The following is an 18,304-nucleotide window of genomic DNA, read 5'->3' as shown; positions in this document are numbered from 1 at the left end:
TGAAGAGAGCTGAGCATAAAAGCAAAGCTCTCAATTTACTGGTCAAGCTACGTCCCCTGTCTCACTTATGGTCACGAGCTTTGCGTAGTGACTGAAAGAATGAGGGTGCGGATACAAGCAGTAGAAACAAGCTTTATCCTAAGGGTAGCTGGTCTCTTTTTTAGAGATAGGGTGAGGAGTTCAGTCATTTGAGAGGGGCTAAGAGTTGAGCTGCTGCTCCTCTACATTCAAAGGAGCCAGCGAGATGGTTCAGATATCTGACTAGATGCCTTCTGGTCACCTCCTGTGTGAGGTGCTCTGGATATGTCCCACCTGGAGGAGCCACTGGGCCAGACCCAGGATACACTGGCAAGATTACATCTCTTAGCTGGCTTGAGAATGCCTGGGGTTACCCTGGATAAGGTGGAGGTAACTTGGCAGCGGGAGGTTTGGCTTTGTCTGCTTAGACTGCTGCCCCTACCCCTAAGCAGATCGATTTTACCTTTTAGTGTGAACATTATGAACAATCTGCACGTTTAAGAATGTTTTGTAGTTCAACTATGAAGTAAATACATGTGGCGTGTGAATTTCCTACCTGCTCCATACATGCCAGAGTGCATCGGTCCAATCCCCCCTCCCCCTCTCATCCTGCGATTCAGGATAGCTACTCTTTCCATGTCCTACACACACAAACACACAAAAATGAGCTGTGTATCACATTATAAGTGACAGGGCAGCCACAACTACACGTGGAGTTGCTGGAAATAAGTCTTAAAAAACTCAGTAACAACATAATAACGTTCTACAATATATAAGCATATCTCTGAACTAAACACTAAAAATGCATACTACACAGTTTAGCCTGCACATACTGTCTAGTATAAATTACATCGTCATATACAAGCTTTAAATTTCTAATTTATCAAACGAGCAGTCTTTACCTTAAAGCATCTCTCTTTTTCTCTTTATATCTTTCCTTTCTTACATTGTTTTTCATATCAGAGAAAGTAAAGTTATCATGCATGAACATTTTTTTTCTCTGGGAAATACTAGCCTAGTAGTCACTGTGCCCTTAACTAGAAGACACAATTATAAGCCAAACTGCAAAGAAACACAACACAACTCACTGGAGGTCCATTGTCCAGTATGGGTTCAAATATGTCATCAACATAGGCCTCCATCTGTCGACTGCGCCCTGAAGATGGAAAGAATTTCTCATTAGTTAGAGTAAAAAAAAAGGACCTTTGTGTTGTCTTTGCTGGTTGCCTGTACGACTACTCCTTTATTTTTCAACCAAAAACTAAATATCAACATAATATTTTTTATACTACTTTTTGACACAATCATAAACATAATAGTATTTTTATTTTGTTTTTATTTTGTTATTCAAGTTCATTCATGAGGATGAAAGCAATTGGGCTCGCTGGATAGACCCTTTGTTGTTTGCAGTGTGGGAGGCTCCCCAGGCCTTCATTGTGTTTTCCCCCCAAGCCCAGTTAAAAATGAGATTTAGTATGTCCTGGACCTGAAAGCAAAGCTGCAATCATTGTCAAGGTTGTCAAAGGAGAATTTATTCCAGGCCCAGGAATGTCAACAGCACCTGTACAACAGAGGGGTTAGACTCAGGCAATTTTCAATGGGAGACAAAGTGCTTGTATTACGCCCTTCTTCAAGCTTAAAGAGGCAAGGACTCTTTGTGGTCACACGGTGAGTTGGCGATGTTGACTATGAGGTGGTATGGCTGGTGAATGAGGTGTCATGGTCTGATGCCTATCTCATGGCCCGGGTTGGGGCTGCTGGACTCCTTAACTGGTAAGATCCGGCTCAATTTTTCACCACACTGGATTTAACCGAGGGCTACTGGCAGATTCCCTTGTCTGCAGTATCCAAGGAAAAAACAGCCTTCTCCATGATGCTATCATCCATAGTAACAACCGGCATGTGTACTGGGTAGCTGTGGTCCTGGAGTCCCTGATGTAGGCGGGGCTCATAGCCAACCCAAAGAAGTCTGCGTTTGGATCAAGGGAGGCACAGTATTAGCGTACCATTTGGGAGGCGGGCAGGTGTGCCTACAGGTGGAGAAAACAGTAGCCATTGCATCTTCGTGCCTGGATTTGGGGAATGGACCAGACCCTTGACTGACCTCACGTGAAAGGGTGCCCCAGATCTGGGCCAGGAGATAAAGCAGTGCAAGGCGGCATTTGTACAGATAAAAACGGCCCTTCACTGGGAGCCACTGTTTCACACACCTAACTTTTCTGAATGTATTTTGGTTTGTAGTGTATAGATTAGTGCTGTCAGCGTTAATCTTGTTAATGCCATAACCGCATGTGGCAAATCTCTGTTAGTGAGTTAATGCGGATCGCCCCGTGTGTGGGGCTGCACAGCGTCAACGTGTTAGCGTGTTTAGCTAATTAACGCGTTAGCACCATGCAGCCCCAGCACTAGTATAGATCTTTTTGCAGTGTGGTGTCTATTCAATATTAAATAATTAGTGTGGACATACTCGTTATCCCCCAGCCATAATAGATATAGATAGAGACAGAGGGAGGACAACCTATCTGCTGGTTTAAAGTGATGGTTGCAAAATAAAGCTTACTATCTCACTTGTAATTTTTGTGGCAGTCTTTTGTTGTCATCAGTTCTTTTATCTATCATTATCATGTTTAGTGAAACATTTTCTGAAATGCTATCTGGACACATTTAGAGCTAGATGGACTGCATGGTCTAGAAAATAAAAAATCTTTCTGGTGAGACAAGTAATGAACTGTGCCTGTGTGCACTTGCAGACAGCCGTTGCATGATCTGATATTATCATGTTGCTGCCATTACTGGAAGCAGCCAATCACATGTGAAGTCATAGTGAGAAACACAACAGAACATAAATTAAAATTATAGGTCTTTTTTTGTAGAATGTTTCTCTAACTGATATCTTTATCCTGTCTTACCCCCTTCAACCAGAAATGGTTGTAGCAGATAGCCGCCCCTCCCTGAGCCTGGTTCTGACAGAGGTTTCTTCTGGTTAAAAAGGAGTTTTTCCTTCACACTGTTGCCAAAGTGCTGCTCATAGGGAGTCATCTGTTGTTGGAATTGCCTGAGTTTTCTCTGTTTTATTGTAGGGTATTAACCTTACAGTATAAAGCACCTTGATTCAGCTGTTGTGATTTGGTACTATATAAATAAATAACATTAAACTGAAAGTGGTTAATTCCTAATAGACAAACTATAGCTAAACATTTATATTAGTAGATGGCTCTGTTTGGTCTTCCTGACAGTGTTAATTAGATAACCAGTGTACTAAAATTTCACCATATAATACTTACCTTCCTGTGGATAATCTCTTCTCCACTGGTTTCCTTCAAAAGGAGGTAGACCAGGAGCTTGTATGGGTGGTGCTGGTGGTATAAAGTCATCTAGATCGGTTGTTGATATCCTATAGAAAAACAGTTGTCATAAGTGGCACTGGATTCTTTAAAAGATGCCCCCGACCCTCCAAGAAAATGAAACAAACAAACCCCCAAACAATTGTTCACTATTTTACCTATCTCCCTGGTTGCTGAACAGGTAATCAGAGTAAGTAGAGGTGGAAGTCCCTTCTGGTGGGAGCACTTCAGCTTCAGCTCCAGCCAGCAGATCCATGACAAAATCTGAGCCAGCTAAATCAGACCAGCCGTCATCGATTGAAAAAAGAGACACTGACCAGCCCTGTACCACCTCCGAAACACCTCTATGGCACAAAACAACACATTACACAAAATTTTAAGGAAGCTAACATTAGTTAGCAAAGTGGGGGAAATCACATATGTTTACAACTTATACCTGAAATGAAGAATCCACGATGCTAGCTGCTCTCCTGTGGTCCAAGACTCCACTTCAGTTACAAACTTCTCATCTGAAATAAAACGCCAAATGGTGTTGTGAGTTTATTAAAGCTGATATTTTTGCACTGCCTTTAGGCCCACTGATCCAGTTTCATGGTACAAAAATGGAAATGTTCAGTTAGTCTCACCATTGTAGGTGTGAACGTCTACCAACATGGTTCCCTTCCTCTGGTTGGACGTCCATTCCAGCTCGGTGGGTGGGTACATCCGGCAGGTTGGAGATGGAAGCTTCATAGATGTCAGCAGTTTATGTTGGCACAGTGAACGGGACTCCCCTGGACCATAGTCAGATACATACCTGCAGGGGTTAAAGTGGGTTGTAACAATCTAGACCAGCATTCAGTGACTGAGTAACAAAATCTGACAGTTTAATAAAGAGTACTGGGAAGCAAGTTTATTTGTCATGTGCTGCAGTCTCATAGTCGTTTAAGCTGATGCGACAGAGGAAGTTATGATTATGGTCTGAAGTTTAAATACCTTCATCATGGATGTGAATGACATCATAATTTGAGGTTTTTAATGATTTCTTTGAACTGTTCTTTGATTTAAAAAAATAAAAATCAGGTGCAAAAATGTGTTCCAGTTTTATTTGGTATTTTCTTAAATCAACACAGAGTCAAAATTATACAATCAGGCTCAAATAATTTATCCGAGCATGTTCATCAGTTGTAAATAAGATGTGCCACCACTTTGCGAAAGTCTGAAGAAGATCCAAACTGTCACCCTCAGATGAACAAAAAATGGTTAGGATGTTCAGGAGCAACCAAAGCTCAAACTTGTCATGAACAAGAAAGTACTTGATGGTCTGAATCACTGTCCAAAGTGAAGCGAGTTTTACTCTGTGATTATACTCAGCACGCTCAACTGAAATTGCAAATGCGTCCTGGATAAATTTTTCACAAATTCATTCACACACACATGAAATTGAGTGACATCCCATTCTTAATCCATTGAGTTTAATATGATCTCGGCACATCTTTTGCAGCTTTAACTGCTCTGGGAAGGCTTTCCACAAGGTTTATAAATGCGTTAATGGGAATTTTCTGACCATTCTTCCAAAAGTGCTGTTGGATGTTGGATGAGAAGGCCTGGCTTGCACCCTCTGCTCTAATTCATCCTTTTGGTGTTCTATAGGGTTGAGATCAGGTCTCTGTGCAGGCCAGTGCAGTTCTTCCACACCAAACTCACCCTTGTCTATATGGACCTTGCATGGTACACTGGTGCGCAGACATGTTGGAACAGGAAGGGTCTATCCCCAAAGTGTTCCCATGCACAATGTGTTTAGACAAATACTGTTTTTCTGGTATCTCATTCATCAGATTGTCAGACACAGTGTCATTCATCATTTCAGAGAACATGTATCCACTGCTGTCAGTGTTGGGAAGGTTACTTTTAAAATGTATTCCATTACAGATTACAGAATACATGCCCCAAAATGTATTCTGTAACATATTCCGTTACGTTACTCAATGAGAGTAACGTATTCTGAATACTTTGGATTACTTAATATATTATCATGCTGTTTACAACTACATGAATGTACTATTGCTGTGATTTATTACTGTTACTGAAGGTCCGCGGCTCCGAACCGTAGTAAAGGGACCTCTGACTAATACGGTGGGTTCTGTGTCGGGCTCGTAGCTGAAAACTAGCTTTACTTTGTTGTCTGGGTCAACTTTGCTAGCAGAGACAGAGAGAGGCGTTGAAAGGCTGCTCCAACGGAACTTATTGTTTTTGGAGGAAAACACGAACACGGTGTACAGTCGAGTCTTAATAGCTTACTTACAACTGGGCTCGTCAGGCTCTCTTCTTGGCTGCAGTGGTTATTATTATATTTACATGCTTCCAGCTCCCGTTTCTGCTCGATGACAGCTCGTACTTTTCCTTTTTCTCCCTCCCTCGCTCACAGACACATAACGTGTATGGCAGTCCATTCTCCCTGCAGCACGGACTACACTGCCTATGATGCTACATTCTTTAGAGCTATACCTGTAGCATTCTGCCTATTAGCTTAGCACAACAACAACAAAAAGGCCTCTCTCACCCAGGAAACACGCAGAGAGAGAGCGTCACCCTGTAACCATGGCAACCGTAACGCTGCCTGGAACAACAGAACGTAGCTGTCAAACAAAACCCAAACAGTCCTGACCCGCCACAATATGAAACAGGGAAGTACCGCCGTGTAATCCATTTATTTCAACAAAGTAACTGTATTCTAAATACCACCTTTTTAAACGGTAACTGTAACGGAATACAGTTACTCATATTTTGTATTTTAAATACGTAACGGCGGTACATGTATTCCGTTACTCCCCAACACTGACTGCTGTAGAGTCCAGTGGCAGTGTGCTTTGAAGCGCTGCATCTAATGCTGGGAATTGTGCTCTGTGATGTAAGGCTTAGATTCCAGCATAGAAATCCATCCCATGAAGTTATGGAATGAGTTGCTTATGGCATGCTTAAATATATATATAAGGGGATGGAACCATCTGGAGCAAGAGGCAAGGTACACCATGGACATGTTGCTAGTTAATTTGTTCAAGTTTTGTTCTAACAAAGCTATATTGATGTTTTCTTAGATATGCAACAGCATGACTTATAATATTATATTATATATATAAGTGTTGTTGTACACTACCTAGCGGACACAGGAAGTGGGAAGTAACTTGTTTTTGCTACATCCACATTAGAAGACAGGGTGCAAGACATCCCAGTGACTACAGGAAATGCCTCAACTCTACCAAGCCCATACTGCAGGATACCTTAAGATCTCCCAAGAGCCCTATTATTGCTTATTATTCTTAATATTGCCTTTTTTTTTTTTTTTTTTTTTTTACAAAAATTAATCCCTTACTAAAGGGCTACAACATGCTCAAGAACTACAAAAATTTGGCACAGGCATCAGGTCTGGGAAAATTTAAGTGTTTTTAAAATTTAAAAACACTAACAAAGTCACCAACGATTGACTTAAATTTAGTTAATTTTATTTATATAGCTTCTCTCTAGGTGCTTTTTATTGTAAGGTAAGGACTGTACAATATTAGAATGAAGCCTCAAAGTCAGATGAAATCTTTACCCAGAAAGAAGAAACTGAAACTTACTGTGCAATGGGTGTGAACTGTCAAGGAAAACTGAACCAGCCAACCACTGTAACTGTGTGGTATACAGAGATGCTTGGTTCAGCTGTGGTTTGACAATCAGGCTGTTAACAATTTGATTGTTTCTGTTCTTTACAGATAAGTATCATAAAGGAAAGAACGATCAAATAAAATCATCACAGTTTTATCAATGTGGAAACCAGAAAGCCTTCTCAAACACAAGCGTCACTGGTGTCCCTTCTTACACAAAGCTTCACAATTTGCTTTAACATCAAGCTTTGAATTGGTAACTGTTCCAAGAGATTTATAACTTTGAACATATTCTGCAATGTGAATTTTAATAAAAATAACTTTGTGTGTATGAGTGCATCTCCTAAAATCACTCTTTAGTCTTAGATATATTCATTTGAAGGCAAGGCTCATAAAAGCATTTGACAAAATCAGCAGAAGTGGGACATCGTTATCCCGGAGCAGACTGACAATAACAGAGTCAATTCAATTTTATTTCTACAGCTACAAATCCCGACTGTTTTTTTTGAGTTTTCCAACTAGGGTGGAAAAAGCTAAGCAAGCATCAGGCTTTCAAATGAATTAACCCTTTCATGAATATTTTTCTTAAGTAGTTTTATTTATCTTTAGGCATGAAAAAAGATTTTTGAACTTCATTTTTTTTTAAATATGTACTTTTCAAACAATTTTTTACATGTCCACTTAGATGGACAACATACGTTTTGACTCGGTGGCAGGTATAAAGTGTCAGCTTTCCATCAGTGTCCAATGCAGTGGTTCGTGTGCAAGTATACCATCAACACTGACACAAATACAAGAAAACAGCCTTTGAATAGCTGTAACTGTAGTGACCAGTATGTGTGAAAGGGTTGAAAATCTGTCTTGGTTTTTGGTTGACAGTGTTCAGTGCCCCAAAATGTATTCTGTAACGTATTCTGTTACGTTACTCAATGAGAGTAACGTATTCTGAATACTTTGGATTACTTAATATATTATCATGCTGTTTACAACTACGTGAATGTACTATTGCTGTGATTTATTACTGTTACTGAAGGTCCGCGGCTCCGAACCGTAGTAAAGGGACCTCTGACTAATACGGTGGGTTTGTGTCGGGCCGAAAACTAGCTTTACTTTGTTGTCTGGGTCGACTTTGCTAGCGAGAGACAAAGAGAGGCATTGAAAGGCTGCTCCAACAGAACTTGTTGTTTTTGGAGGAAAACACGAACACGGTGTACAGTCGAGTCTTAATAGCTTACTTACAACTGGGCTCGTCAGGCTCTCTTCTTGGCTGCAGTGGTTATTATTATATTTACATGCTTCCAGCTCCCGTTTCTGCTCGATGACAGCTCGTACTTTTCCTTTTTCTCCCTCCCTCGCTCACAGACACATAACGTGTATGGCAGTCCATTCTCCCTGCAGCACGGACTACACTGCCCATGATGCTACATTCTTTAGAGCTATACCTGTAGCATTCTGCCTATTAGCTTAGCACAACAACAACAAAAAGGGCGCTCTCTCACCCAGGAAACACACGGAGAGAGAGCGTCACCCTGTAACCATGGCAACCGTAACGCTGCCGCCTGGAACAACAGAACGTAGCTGTCAAACAAAACCCAAACAGTCCTGACCCGCCACAATATGAAACAGGGAAGTACCGCCGTGTAATCCATTTATTTCAACAAAGTAACTGTATTCTAAATACCACCTTTTTAAACGGTAACTGTAACAGAATACAGTTACTCATATTTTGTATTTTAAATACGTAACGGCGGTACATGTATTCCGTTACTCCCCAACACTGTTGGTTGATTAGTTAGAATGACTCGGGGGGTGTTGATTCATTTAAGCTAATATAATCATCCTGCTGTAACCAGGTTTCTGTCAGGCAGAGTACGTCAGTTTGTTGATCAATTATTAACTCATGTACTAACAGAGACTTGGAAGAGAGAGGCCTAATGTTTAATAATCCACATTTCACTGTTTTACTCTTTGGCGCTGTTGAGGATGCTGTATTGTTCTTTCTTTGTAATTTTTTTTATGTTTAAGTCTCTTTTTTTGCTGGTTTTTAGTTTGTTTTTTGTCTGTTTGGAAGCTGACACAGTCTCTAAGGGGATGGGGTTTTGGGTGGATAACAGGAGAAGCTGAAGAGAGGCATGTAAGACTGCAACTCTGCGTCCTGGTTCCAACTCTGGATAGTCATGTTTTGGGGGGTTTAATAAATCTGGCCAGATTTCTAGAAATGAGAGCTGCTCCATCCAAAGTGGGATGCATGTTGTATCTCCTAACAAGACCAGGTTTCCTCCGCAAAGCTTCCCACTTAACTATAAAGCCCACATGATTTTTTGGACACCACTCAGACAGCCAGCAATTTAAGGATGCGGTTAAACATGCCACTGCTGGTCTGATTGGGGAGGGGACTGGAGAAAACTACAGAGTCCGACATTGTTTTGGCAAAGTTACACCTAAACACCTTTCTCTATGTGATTATAGGAGCTACCCCAAGATTCAGACCTTAGCACCACCCAGTGACAACAGACAAATGATCCTGCATGTTCACTCATTATAGTAACTCCAAAGTTAACTGATGAGAGAAGTACAAAGGCCGAAGTATCACATGATGTAGTGTCAGTGAAAGCTACGGCTGTTTTTAAAAAAAAATAAAGGTAAAGAAATAACGTCAAAGGGATTAATCATCATTATATAACTTTGTCACTATAAAGAGCATAAACGGTAACTCAGTTTGGTGTTTAGGAAAGCTGCTGATCTCAGACCTGCACAGCTTCAGCTGCATGAAGAGAACATTATAATTTCATACGACATCATTAAATAAAATCTGATGAACGGTTAAATATCCTCATTTTTATGTTGAACTAAAACTTTTTAATGTTTCACATTATTTTTTTTGCCTATATTGTGTTATTTACCATAAAGTTATTTAGAGTCATTCATGCCGGAGTAGCCAGCAATGGCTAAGGGTAATGTGTATATTTTAAATACACAACTTTCCACAGGACTGAATGTGACATCATTACGCATAAAGTCAAGAGCCTATGTGTATTATCTAAAGATGATGTGAGTACTAACTCCAAATCACAACAACAGTCGCCTTGAGGTGACTTCGAACCAACAGATCTGTCCCTTCATTTGATAGGGTGACAGGGACATCAGCGTGTCAACTCCTCCAAATCTTTCAAAACATAATATTTGAGTTACGGTTACTTTTCATGTTTGTATCGCCTACTTGAGTAGATGTTTGTCCAGTGATGGTGATGGTGTGAAAGCACTTAGGCAGCAGGCCATCAGCAACCAGCCCCTCAGGCTTTGCTGCTCCTCCTTCAGGCTCCAAGTATGGTAAACCAGCTGGACCAGGATCTCGTCCCTCAAGGCTGGCAGGCTTTGGCCTTTCTCCACTATGTAGTTGCCTAAAATTTGCTCCTGCCAGCTGCTAATATCTACATCTCCTGTGAAATGCAAAATCTGTAAAGACACGATATGAAACAAAAAATTAAGTTAACGACAAAAGATCATATTTAATGTATTTAATGCCACATAGACTAATGAATTCAAAATACCAGTTTGTAAATCTCCAAAGCAGTTCTGGCATCTTCAGGTTCTAGAGCTGTAAGGGGTTTCTGAAGGGGATATCCCTGAGGCTGGCACCATGTATCCTGAGGGAGACACGAGTACGAACAATACATGTAGCTAATGTTTTTTCAGCACATGCATGCACGAGTGGACTTCTTTGCATGGTAAATTTTTATAGAAGTCTGTCAAAAAATATTTTTCCAATATTTGGCGATTACATCATGAAACTGGAGGTGTCCTGATTTATTTTATTATTGAAATACTTTTAACATGAGTATTCCTTTTTTAAAAAAAGAAAAGGTCCCATTGTCTAAATATCCACAAGGTGTTCTATGTTTTAATTAAAAGAATTAACTGCTTTTGTAAACAATGACTGCCGCAGAAAGGATGTCTTTAACTAAATATCTAGCTACGTTGGTCCTGATAGATTGCTTGTTGCCTCCAGAGCCCAAGTCAGATGAGAGGATTTAAGACTGAGGTGAGGTGATTAAATGTAAGTCAATGTAATGCTTTCGGATGTGATGTTAGGGAGCTCATATTTTACTCACCTTTAATACAGACTTGGCATAGCGTGAGAATGGGTATCTGTCAACATCAAGAGGCAGGTTGAGCTTATGTTCTGCTTTCACCTGTGGAGGTGAGACCTCTGTGACTCCTGATCCCTGCTTCTGCCCTGTGAGAAAGAGGCACAAGTGCATTCACAAGCTTCGTTGGATGAATGGATCCACCAAAAATTGTTAGTACTGTTTATGTTCATATTGTGACTTCTTCATATAGATTCTGTAGTTGGATTTTTTTATGACTATAACCTGCTGTGCTGTGGAGTCTGGCGGACAGCTCAGCAGGGATCTCTAACATCCTCACATCCTAGAAGGAAAGCAAAATGTCAGAGAAACAGTTATTATAGAATGTAATTTACAAAGTACGTGGGTCGGCATTTTATTTTCTCACCATCTCTTGAGAGACAGACTTTGCCCTTGTCACGGCTTTCACTTGGCTTCTGTCATGTAATTCCTGAAATCAGCACACAGAGACGATGTCAGTTAGTTGTTAATGTGACCATGAACAAAAATAATTTCAGAACATACACCCAGAGTCATACTAAACAATAGCTTTCTTCACCTTAAGCTTGTTTCTGAGTTATCCAAGCAAAACTTAATAGCACTTCATCGCACCCACAGGCACACGTTCTGTCAGACCTATTCTTGGATACATGTCTGGTTATATACTCACTCCACACCCTGAGGGCTGTTGCTCCTCCTTGTACCAAAGGCCACACAGAGTCCAGTAAGTTCAACTTTTATCAGGAAGTTTACAGCTTAGTAGTCACAGCAACAGTATTGGTCCGAGAGGGTTCGTTTATGACATAAGCCAACCCATATCTCTGACTTTTCCAGTGTTTATAGATATGTTTGTACATTTTTATTCCACATCCCAGCTGTTTATCCTGCTGTTCATCTAGCTTGAGACAACGGACTGCCTACTAATAAAATTAGGTGCGGTAATAGCCCATGGGTGTGGATATATATCAAGCTGCAAACATGCTTTTTGTGTGTATATATATATATATATATATATATATATATATATATATATATACATGATGTATAACAGTTTACTGTGCCATTCGACCGTTAACGAACCTTAAACTGTTGTTGAAGAAGAAGATACATATTAAATAAATACTTGCAATCAGGCTAATAAAACAATTTATTAAATTGTTTATTACATTTATTAAATCTTATAATCTGGGCTGGATCACTGATGGTTGTTTAACTGCTGTATCAGTGTGCATCTTGTCATACCCAGTACGACCAGTACTCATATAGTGCCTTTCTAATCTCATTCAGATTTAACACTCAGATAATTTCAGACTAGACATACAGTATATTTTTCATACCCTACTGATAAATATAAATCCACATCTTTCTGATGCATTACTTTAATGAAAATGTTGATCTTTTGTCTTTACCTGACAGAAAACAGCATTAGCATTATTTAGCATCGGAACAGTGACTTAACAAGTGAGCACAATCCAGCTATTTGACGAGGTAACTGAGAGCCTTTGATGAATGAAAAATACAATAAAAAGATTGATATCACAGAATGTTAAACTACAGTTTAATGGTACCAGGGGCCTTTGGGATCTTAAGCATAAAAAAAAGCACATGTATGATTGGATGTGATTGGGTGAATGGCGCATGTCATATAAAGCACTTCGAGCATTAAGGTAGAGTTGAAAAGCGCTAAATAAGAACCAATCCATTTACCATTTACCATCAGGGATGTCAAACTCAAATACCGCCCACTTTGATCTTAACTGGGCTGGACCAGTGAAACTTCCCATTCTGTCAGTGTAAAGACATTTAACTCATAATTTAATCACGGAGATATTTTAATATAAGTTAAAGAAGTGTACGTTTAACAATATGGCTCAGCATGTTAAAAGTGAGAAGAGTAAAAGAATAAAGACAAAGAACAATAACTTACAGTGAAAAAACGTTTTCAGATTAGTGTATCTATATGTACATATATATATATATATATCATGACAATAACCAAGCTTGAATTACTGGGAGCTCATCGCCTAATCCTGACAGCTCCACTGTTCATAGTCCAAAGCTTATTAAACACAAAGCAGCACGAGAGCAATATGACAGAGACAAAGACCAAAAAGAGGAAAAATATCAGCTTACTGCTATTTCAGGCAAGAAACAAAAGCTGATCCACAGAAAGCAACAGCTGAGAGACGCGTCTCAGCTGCTACGATAACAAGTAAACTGCCTGTATCAGCTTTCCTAATTTTCCTGGTGTAAACTATGCCTTGAGGAAACAAAAATGCCAGTGACATTTGGCATCTGATCTAACTTACATGGTTAAAGAGAAAAACAGCCTACCTGTTAGAGATACAAAGCATGAAGTCTAAGAGACACGCTTCAAAAGGCGGAAGGAGAGATGCAGTGCTGCCTCGAATTTCACTGAGAGGGTTTGAAGTCCAAGAGCGGAGAGGGGCTGTAAGTGTAGGTGCGGTTGTGTACACGTGACAAGGCTATCACAAGATAAGAAAGCTAGTTAAAGGAAAGAGACTGCTTTTTATGAGGAAAATATTGATAAGCTGAAATATATAAGCCAATGAGAATATCCAATACAACCTTGTAAAGGCAGGTATTGTAAGCCATAGATTAAACTATAAACCTTCCTTTTTTCAGAAATCCCGTATAATAATGTATCTAAAATTAAAAAGCCAAAAATACCATGTAATTATTTACAATTCCAATTCTGTATGGCATAAAATAGGAAAACAAACATACACATTGACCATACATGGGATATAATATAGTCCATAAATGATTGAAAAATGACATTGCCAGTAAACTGTTCCAGTATGCAGAATCGTGGTTGCGTCATGCCTCATTCCTGCCACAGTGGTGCTGAAACCCAGGAGGCAGCATGAGGCTACAGCAGGGAGATATGACCAAAAATATTTATCACGATATACATTTGAAAATTTGCGATAACGATATAACTGACGATATAATTGACACTAGACAAAACACTTTACAACTCCACAACTTTATTTGTGCAAAAAAACCAAAAAACCCATCAATGTATTTTCACAAAATACATTGAATCCACAAAACTTAAAAAACTTAAAAAGAGGTTATACACACACAATATGGTAATATTATGTTGAAGCACAGTACGTATCACTCCGCGAGGCTCCTGCCTACAATAGCCGTAATGCTCCGACAATCCATCAAGCGGGGCGGTTTCGTAGCTTAGCAAAGTCGTACTAAAACATTTGACAGATTTTCGAGCGCCGTGCACATAAAATCGTTTCAAGGTCAGTAAACACAACCAGAGTTCATACATAAGGCACACGGGATTATAAGGGGCTCTGTCGACTTTCAGAAAAATCAAAGGATTGATTTTAAGTGTGCCGTATTTTCTAAAAAACACGGTAATAACGACGGCCCGCTAGCATGCTCTACCAAAAATAGTGCTTTGTTGTGTATCTGACGGACGAAAGCTAAACCAGTTCCACACCATTGTTTCATTCAACAATCCGCTTTCGTCCTTCTCATTCTCCGTCGCCGCCATGCTTTTCCCGCCATGTGTGTATGAAAACATAGGCACTGTGCATGTGCGTTTAACCCATATTCTATCGTGATATTTCATTTTTTTATCATTGCCCAACATTATACCGGTATTACCGTGAACGGTATATGGCCCAGCCCTACATGAGGCGACCACAATTCTGCATACTGGAACATTTTACTTCATTAACCGGTTGCTGCTCACACACTTCCACAGCTGCAGCTCCCTAGCTGCCATCCACACGTAGCCACAACAACAATAACATAACACCCTACACCGCTTTCAAGCTGGCAAGGCGTGATTGCGATGCCGTCTAGATGCATCCGCCTTCTCTGCTACGGCACCGCTGACCACACCCGGCCACATTGTTCTTATAGGTTAGTCCAGCCTGTGGTAGATAGGCATAGCTTTGTGTCATGTGGTGTTGGTAGTGGTAGTGATTATTATATCACCTGTAAGCTTATGGAGGGAGTTTTTTTGAGTGGGTGGGTGATGGGGGAAGTCGACTTTTGCTGACCGCTCAAGTCTTGAATGTTGTGATCACTGATGTTCGGGTGGATTTTTAAAGATTTTGATAACAAATAAAAGAGACTTAAACTGAAACTTGGATTTATGTTTGAACAGCGGGTGCGTCAAAATTAGTCCCCTATTCAGCTGCTCAGTGACTCAAAGGTTTGACAGTCGCCAGTATTTGTCAGCAAAAACGTCAGCAACAGAGCCTCCCACACAGTGGCGGTCCTAGCCTGTTTGGTGCACTGGGCTGATTCTGATTGTTTCAGGATATGAGCTGCCATTATCCAATGACACATCTGCTTACCTGTATCTTTTGCTCATTTCTCCTCCTATTCCTTTCTCTTTTTTCTAAACTGAGCACCTGATGGCTTTGAACTTTTCTAATCCATCTTCCATACAGGCAGGTTTTAATTTTGCACTCCAGCATGAACACCCATCCCCCAACCCGAGGATCACCACAACATAACCTAATAGACCTACACCTTAGTTCACAGATTCACTTTGTCTAGGGTTTATTTCTGGGATTTCGCACAACCCAGGATTCAAATCGTGAATACATAATGGGCTTGGACTGACAACATTATGAATGAAATGTGCTCTATTTGGAATCAGGTTTGGTTACACTGTCAGCAAGGAATTTACATTTGCACTGTTAGATTTTTATATAACTTTAATGTACATAAAAATAGCTGCTTGTTTAACTGAAAATACATTGATTTTTTTTTTGATTTTTTTTTGCACGAATAAAGTTGTGGAGTTGTGAAGTATTTTGTCTGGTGTCAATTATATCGTCAGTTATATCGTTATTGCAAATTTTCAAATGTATATCGTGATAAATATTTTTGGCCATATCGCCCTGCTCTAATCACAAGCTGCATCTGTTGTTGGAAAACCTGAAAATTATAAAAGATTAATTGTTCTCACCGAGAAAGTTCTTGCAAACAAAATTGAAACCATCCAAACAGATCGGAAAAAGCATGTAAACAAAATGAAAAGGGTCATTATGTCTTTTAAAGAGCTAATGAAATAAATTTATAAATTATTCACAAGTTAAATCGTTTAATTTAACTATGCGTTAAGAGACCTGTTTAAGGCATTGCATAAATCTCTTCTTTCATTAATCTCATTTGATTAGAAAGATAATTAAAATACATGGTTCTTAAGCATCGCTAAATACAATAAAGGGTTTATGGAGGGTGTTAAAATATGGCTGTCGGAAACTGACAAACGTTCAGGCAGGCCGTCACCTGACATGGTACAGTCACAGGAAACACCCCTAGGAGAAGTGAGGGTTCAAGAGCACTTTGGAAAAGAACCTCAACTGTCTCTTAATCTCCAGCATGATGTCTATGATGATGTGTTGCCATCTGATAGTGTGTCAAACCAAGGCAGTAGGTTGAGCTCAAAAGTATCATCTACTTCATCTGCATGTCTCAGAGCAGAAGCTAAAATGGCTGCCTTGTTGCAGCCAGCATATGCTCAAAGAAAAACATTTTCTTGAAGAACAGGAGGAACAATTGAGGAGAAAGATGGAACAAGGTTTCCAAGCAGCTTGAAGCAGATAATAGCTGCAATTGTTGCAAAAGTGAATGTGCTGCGAACTGGATCCACTGTGGAGAGCACTGGTTCATGGAAATCCAGTGGAATAGAATGTGATGCTCCATCAACACATCTAACAGCCAAGTGATGGAGGGAGACGTTCTCCACATCCAAGGGCTAAAGGAAGTAGCTTTGGCACAACCTTTTCTGATGTTAAGAGAAAGAATCAAAAAGGGGCTCAAGATTGTCACAGTGCTGTGAAGGCTTGTTTGTTCTGCAAAGGTGGATGCACACTCTCCCTGATAAGAAACCTCATAAGGAGAAGATTTCATTTCTTAAACAGAATAGCATCTATTTGGAGTTTGTGTATTGGGCACACCACCCAAAAATGCAGAAAATGCCTTTTGTGTAAAATCTGTGATTTCAGACATGCAAGTATGCTCCATATCCACCAAGAGGAGAAGAAAGAGGTCAAACTTCACAATGAGGCAGATCCTGTTACAATCCAGACTAATGGTCTTACTGGTTCCAGTGAACAAGACTGTAAGCTTGTAGAAACGTATACCTTTCTGGACCAAGGGAGTTCAGCGTCCTTTTGTACAGTGGGTCTTGCGGACAAGCTGAATCTTGCTGGGAGGAAGACAAAGATTTTCCTGCACACCAAGGGACAAGAGAAAGTGGTGGACAGTTTCATTGTGCCTGAACTTGAAGACAGTGGCATCTACTGTGACATACCTGACCTCTTCACTCAGCAGAATGCCTGTAGACATGGGTAACACTCCAAAGTGACAGGATCTGAATGATTGGCCATTTGCCAGAAATTAAGGCCCAAGTAGAGCTTTTGATCGGCATGAATATGCCCAGAGCCATAGAACCTTTAAAGGTCATCTAGAGTGTAGGTGATGGACCTTTCGCCATTAAGACCATGCTCGTTTGGACAGTGAATGGGCCACTTAGTCAAGAATGCTGTGAATTGGCCAGGATGTCTGTCAACAGTTACAGCCAACAGAGTTTTTGCTGTTACACTGGACAAGCTATGGAAACAGCAGTTCAAGATGGACTTCCCTCAGAGCAGTCTTGATGAGCAGATTGGGCTATCCAAGGAAGACTCAAAGTTCTTGGACTTATCAAATGGCATGGCTTGCGTGCTGATGGTTCAGAAAAGAGCGTGTTGTTTTGATGTCGGACATCAAAGTTGTTTCACCAGGTGTATGTGCCAGAGGAAGATGCTGACCTATTGAGATTTACACTGATGGCTGTCATATACTGGGTTTCCTGTGTTGAGGGGGTGGGCATTGCGGCTTTATGCCACCCTGACATGCTTTGCGGCAGGGCTGTCTATGTGCAGTTCTACTCCTAGCTGCCGCACCCGTTGTTGTGCTGTAATAACCCATGCTGGATATACGTTCAATAAAGCAGCATCATAAGAAAGCTACCGAGTGGTCATTCTACAATGGTGTCAGAAGTCACCCGGACCATCGCCGGAATAACGCCATAAGGGAGGAAACGACGAATGGCTAAGTTTAATCCCCCGACAAGCTTCCCCTTCGATAAGCCGACGGAATGGCCCGACTGGAAACAGCGTTTCGAGCGCTACAGGAT

General features: G+C 40.4%; 1 protein-coding gene across 1 annotated transcript in view; it reads right to left on the bottom strand.

The window, feature by feature from the left end:
• Positions 1-18,304, bottom strand: part of myo15b (myosin XVB) — a 68,122-nt gene that overhangs the window by 24,928 nt on the left and 24,890 nt on the right. The window contains exons 12-22 of the mRNA XM_087845225.1: positions 11,504-11,566; positions 11,362-11,419; positions 11,101-11,225; positions 10,540-10,635; positions 10,209-10,444; positions 3,989-4,158; positions 3,799-3,871; positions 3,521-3,706; positions 3,303-3,412; positions 1,107-1,174; positions 575-659 (exon numbers count right to left, since the gene is read on the bottom strand). Of these exons, the coding sequence (XP_087701351.1) occupies positions 575-659; positions 1,107-1,174; positions 3,303-3,412; positions 3,521-3,706; positions 3,799-3,871; positions 3,989-4,158; positions 10,209-10,444; positions 10,540-10,635; positions 11,101-11,225; positions 11,362-11,419; positions 11,504-11,566 (1,270 nt within the window). The remainder of the gene's footprint in view (positions 1-574; positions 660-1,106; positions 1,175-3,302; positions 3,413-3,520; positions 3,707-3,798; positions 3,872-3,988; positions 4,159-10,208; positions 10,445-10,539; positions 10,636-11,100; positions 11,226-11,361; positions 11,420-11,503; positions 11,567-18,304) is intronic.

Source organism: Neolamprologus brichardi, chromosome 8, assembly GCF_056152115.1.
Source record: "Neolamprologus brichardi isolate AB-2024 chromosome 8, ASM5615211v1, whole genome shotgun sequence".
NCBI lineage: Eukaryota > Metazoa > Chordata > Actinopteri > Cichliformes > Cichlidae > Neolamprologus > Neolamprologus brichardi.
The sequence above is the reverse complement of the archived record's forward strand: the minus strand, read 5'-3'. Positions and strand labels throughout refer to the sequence as shown.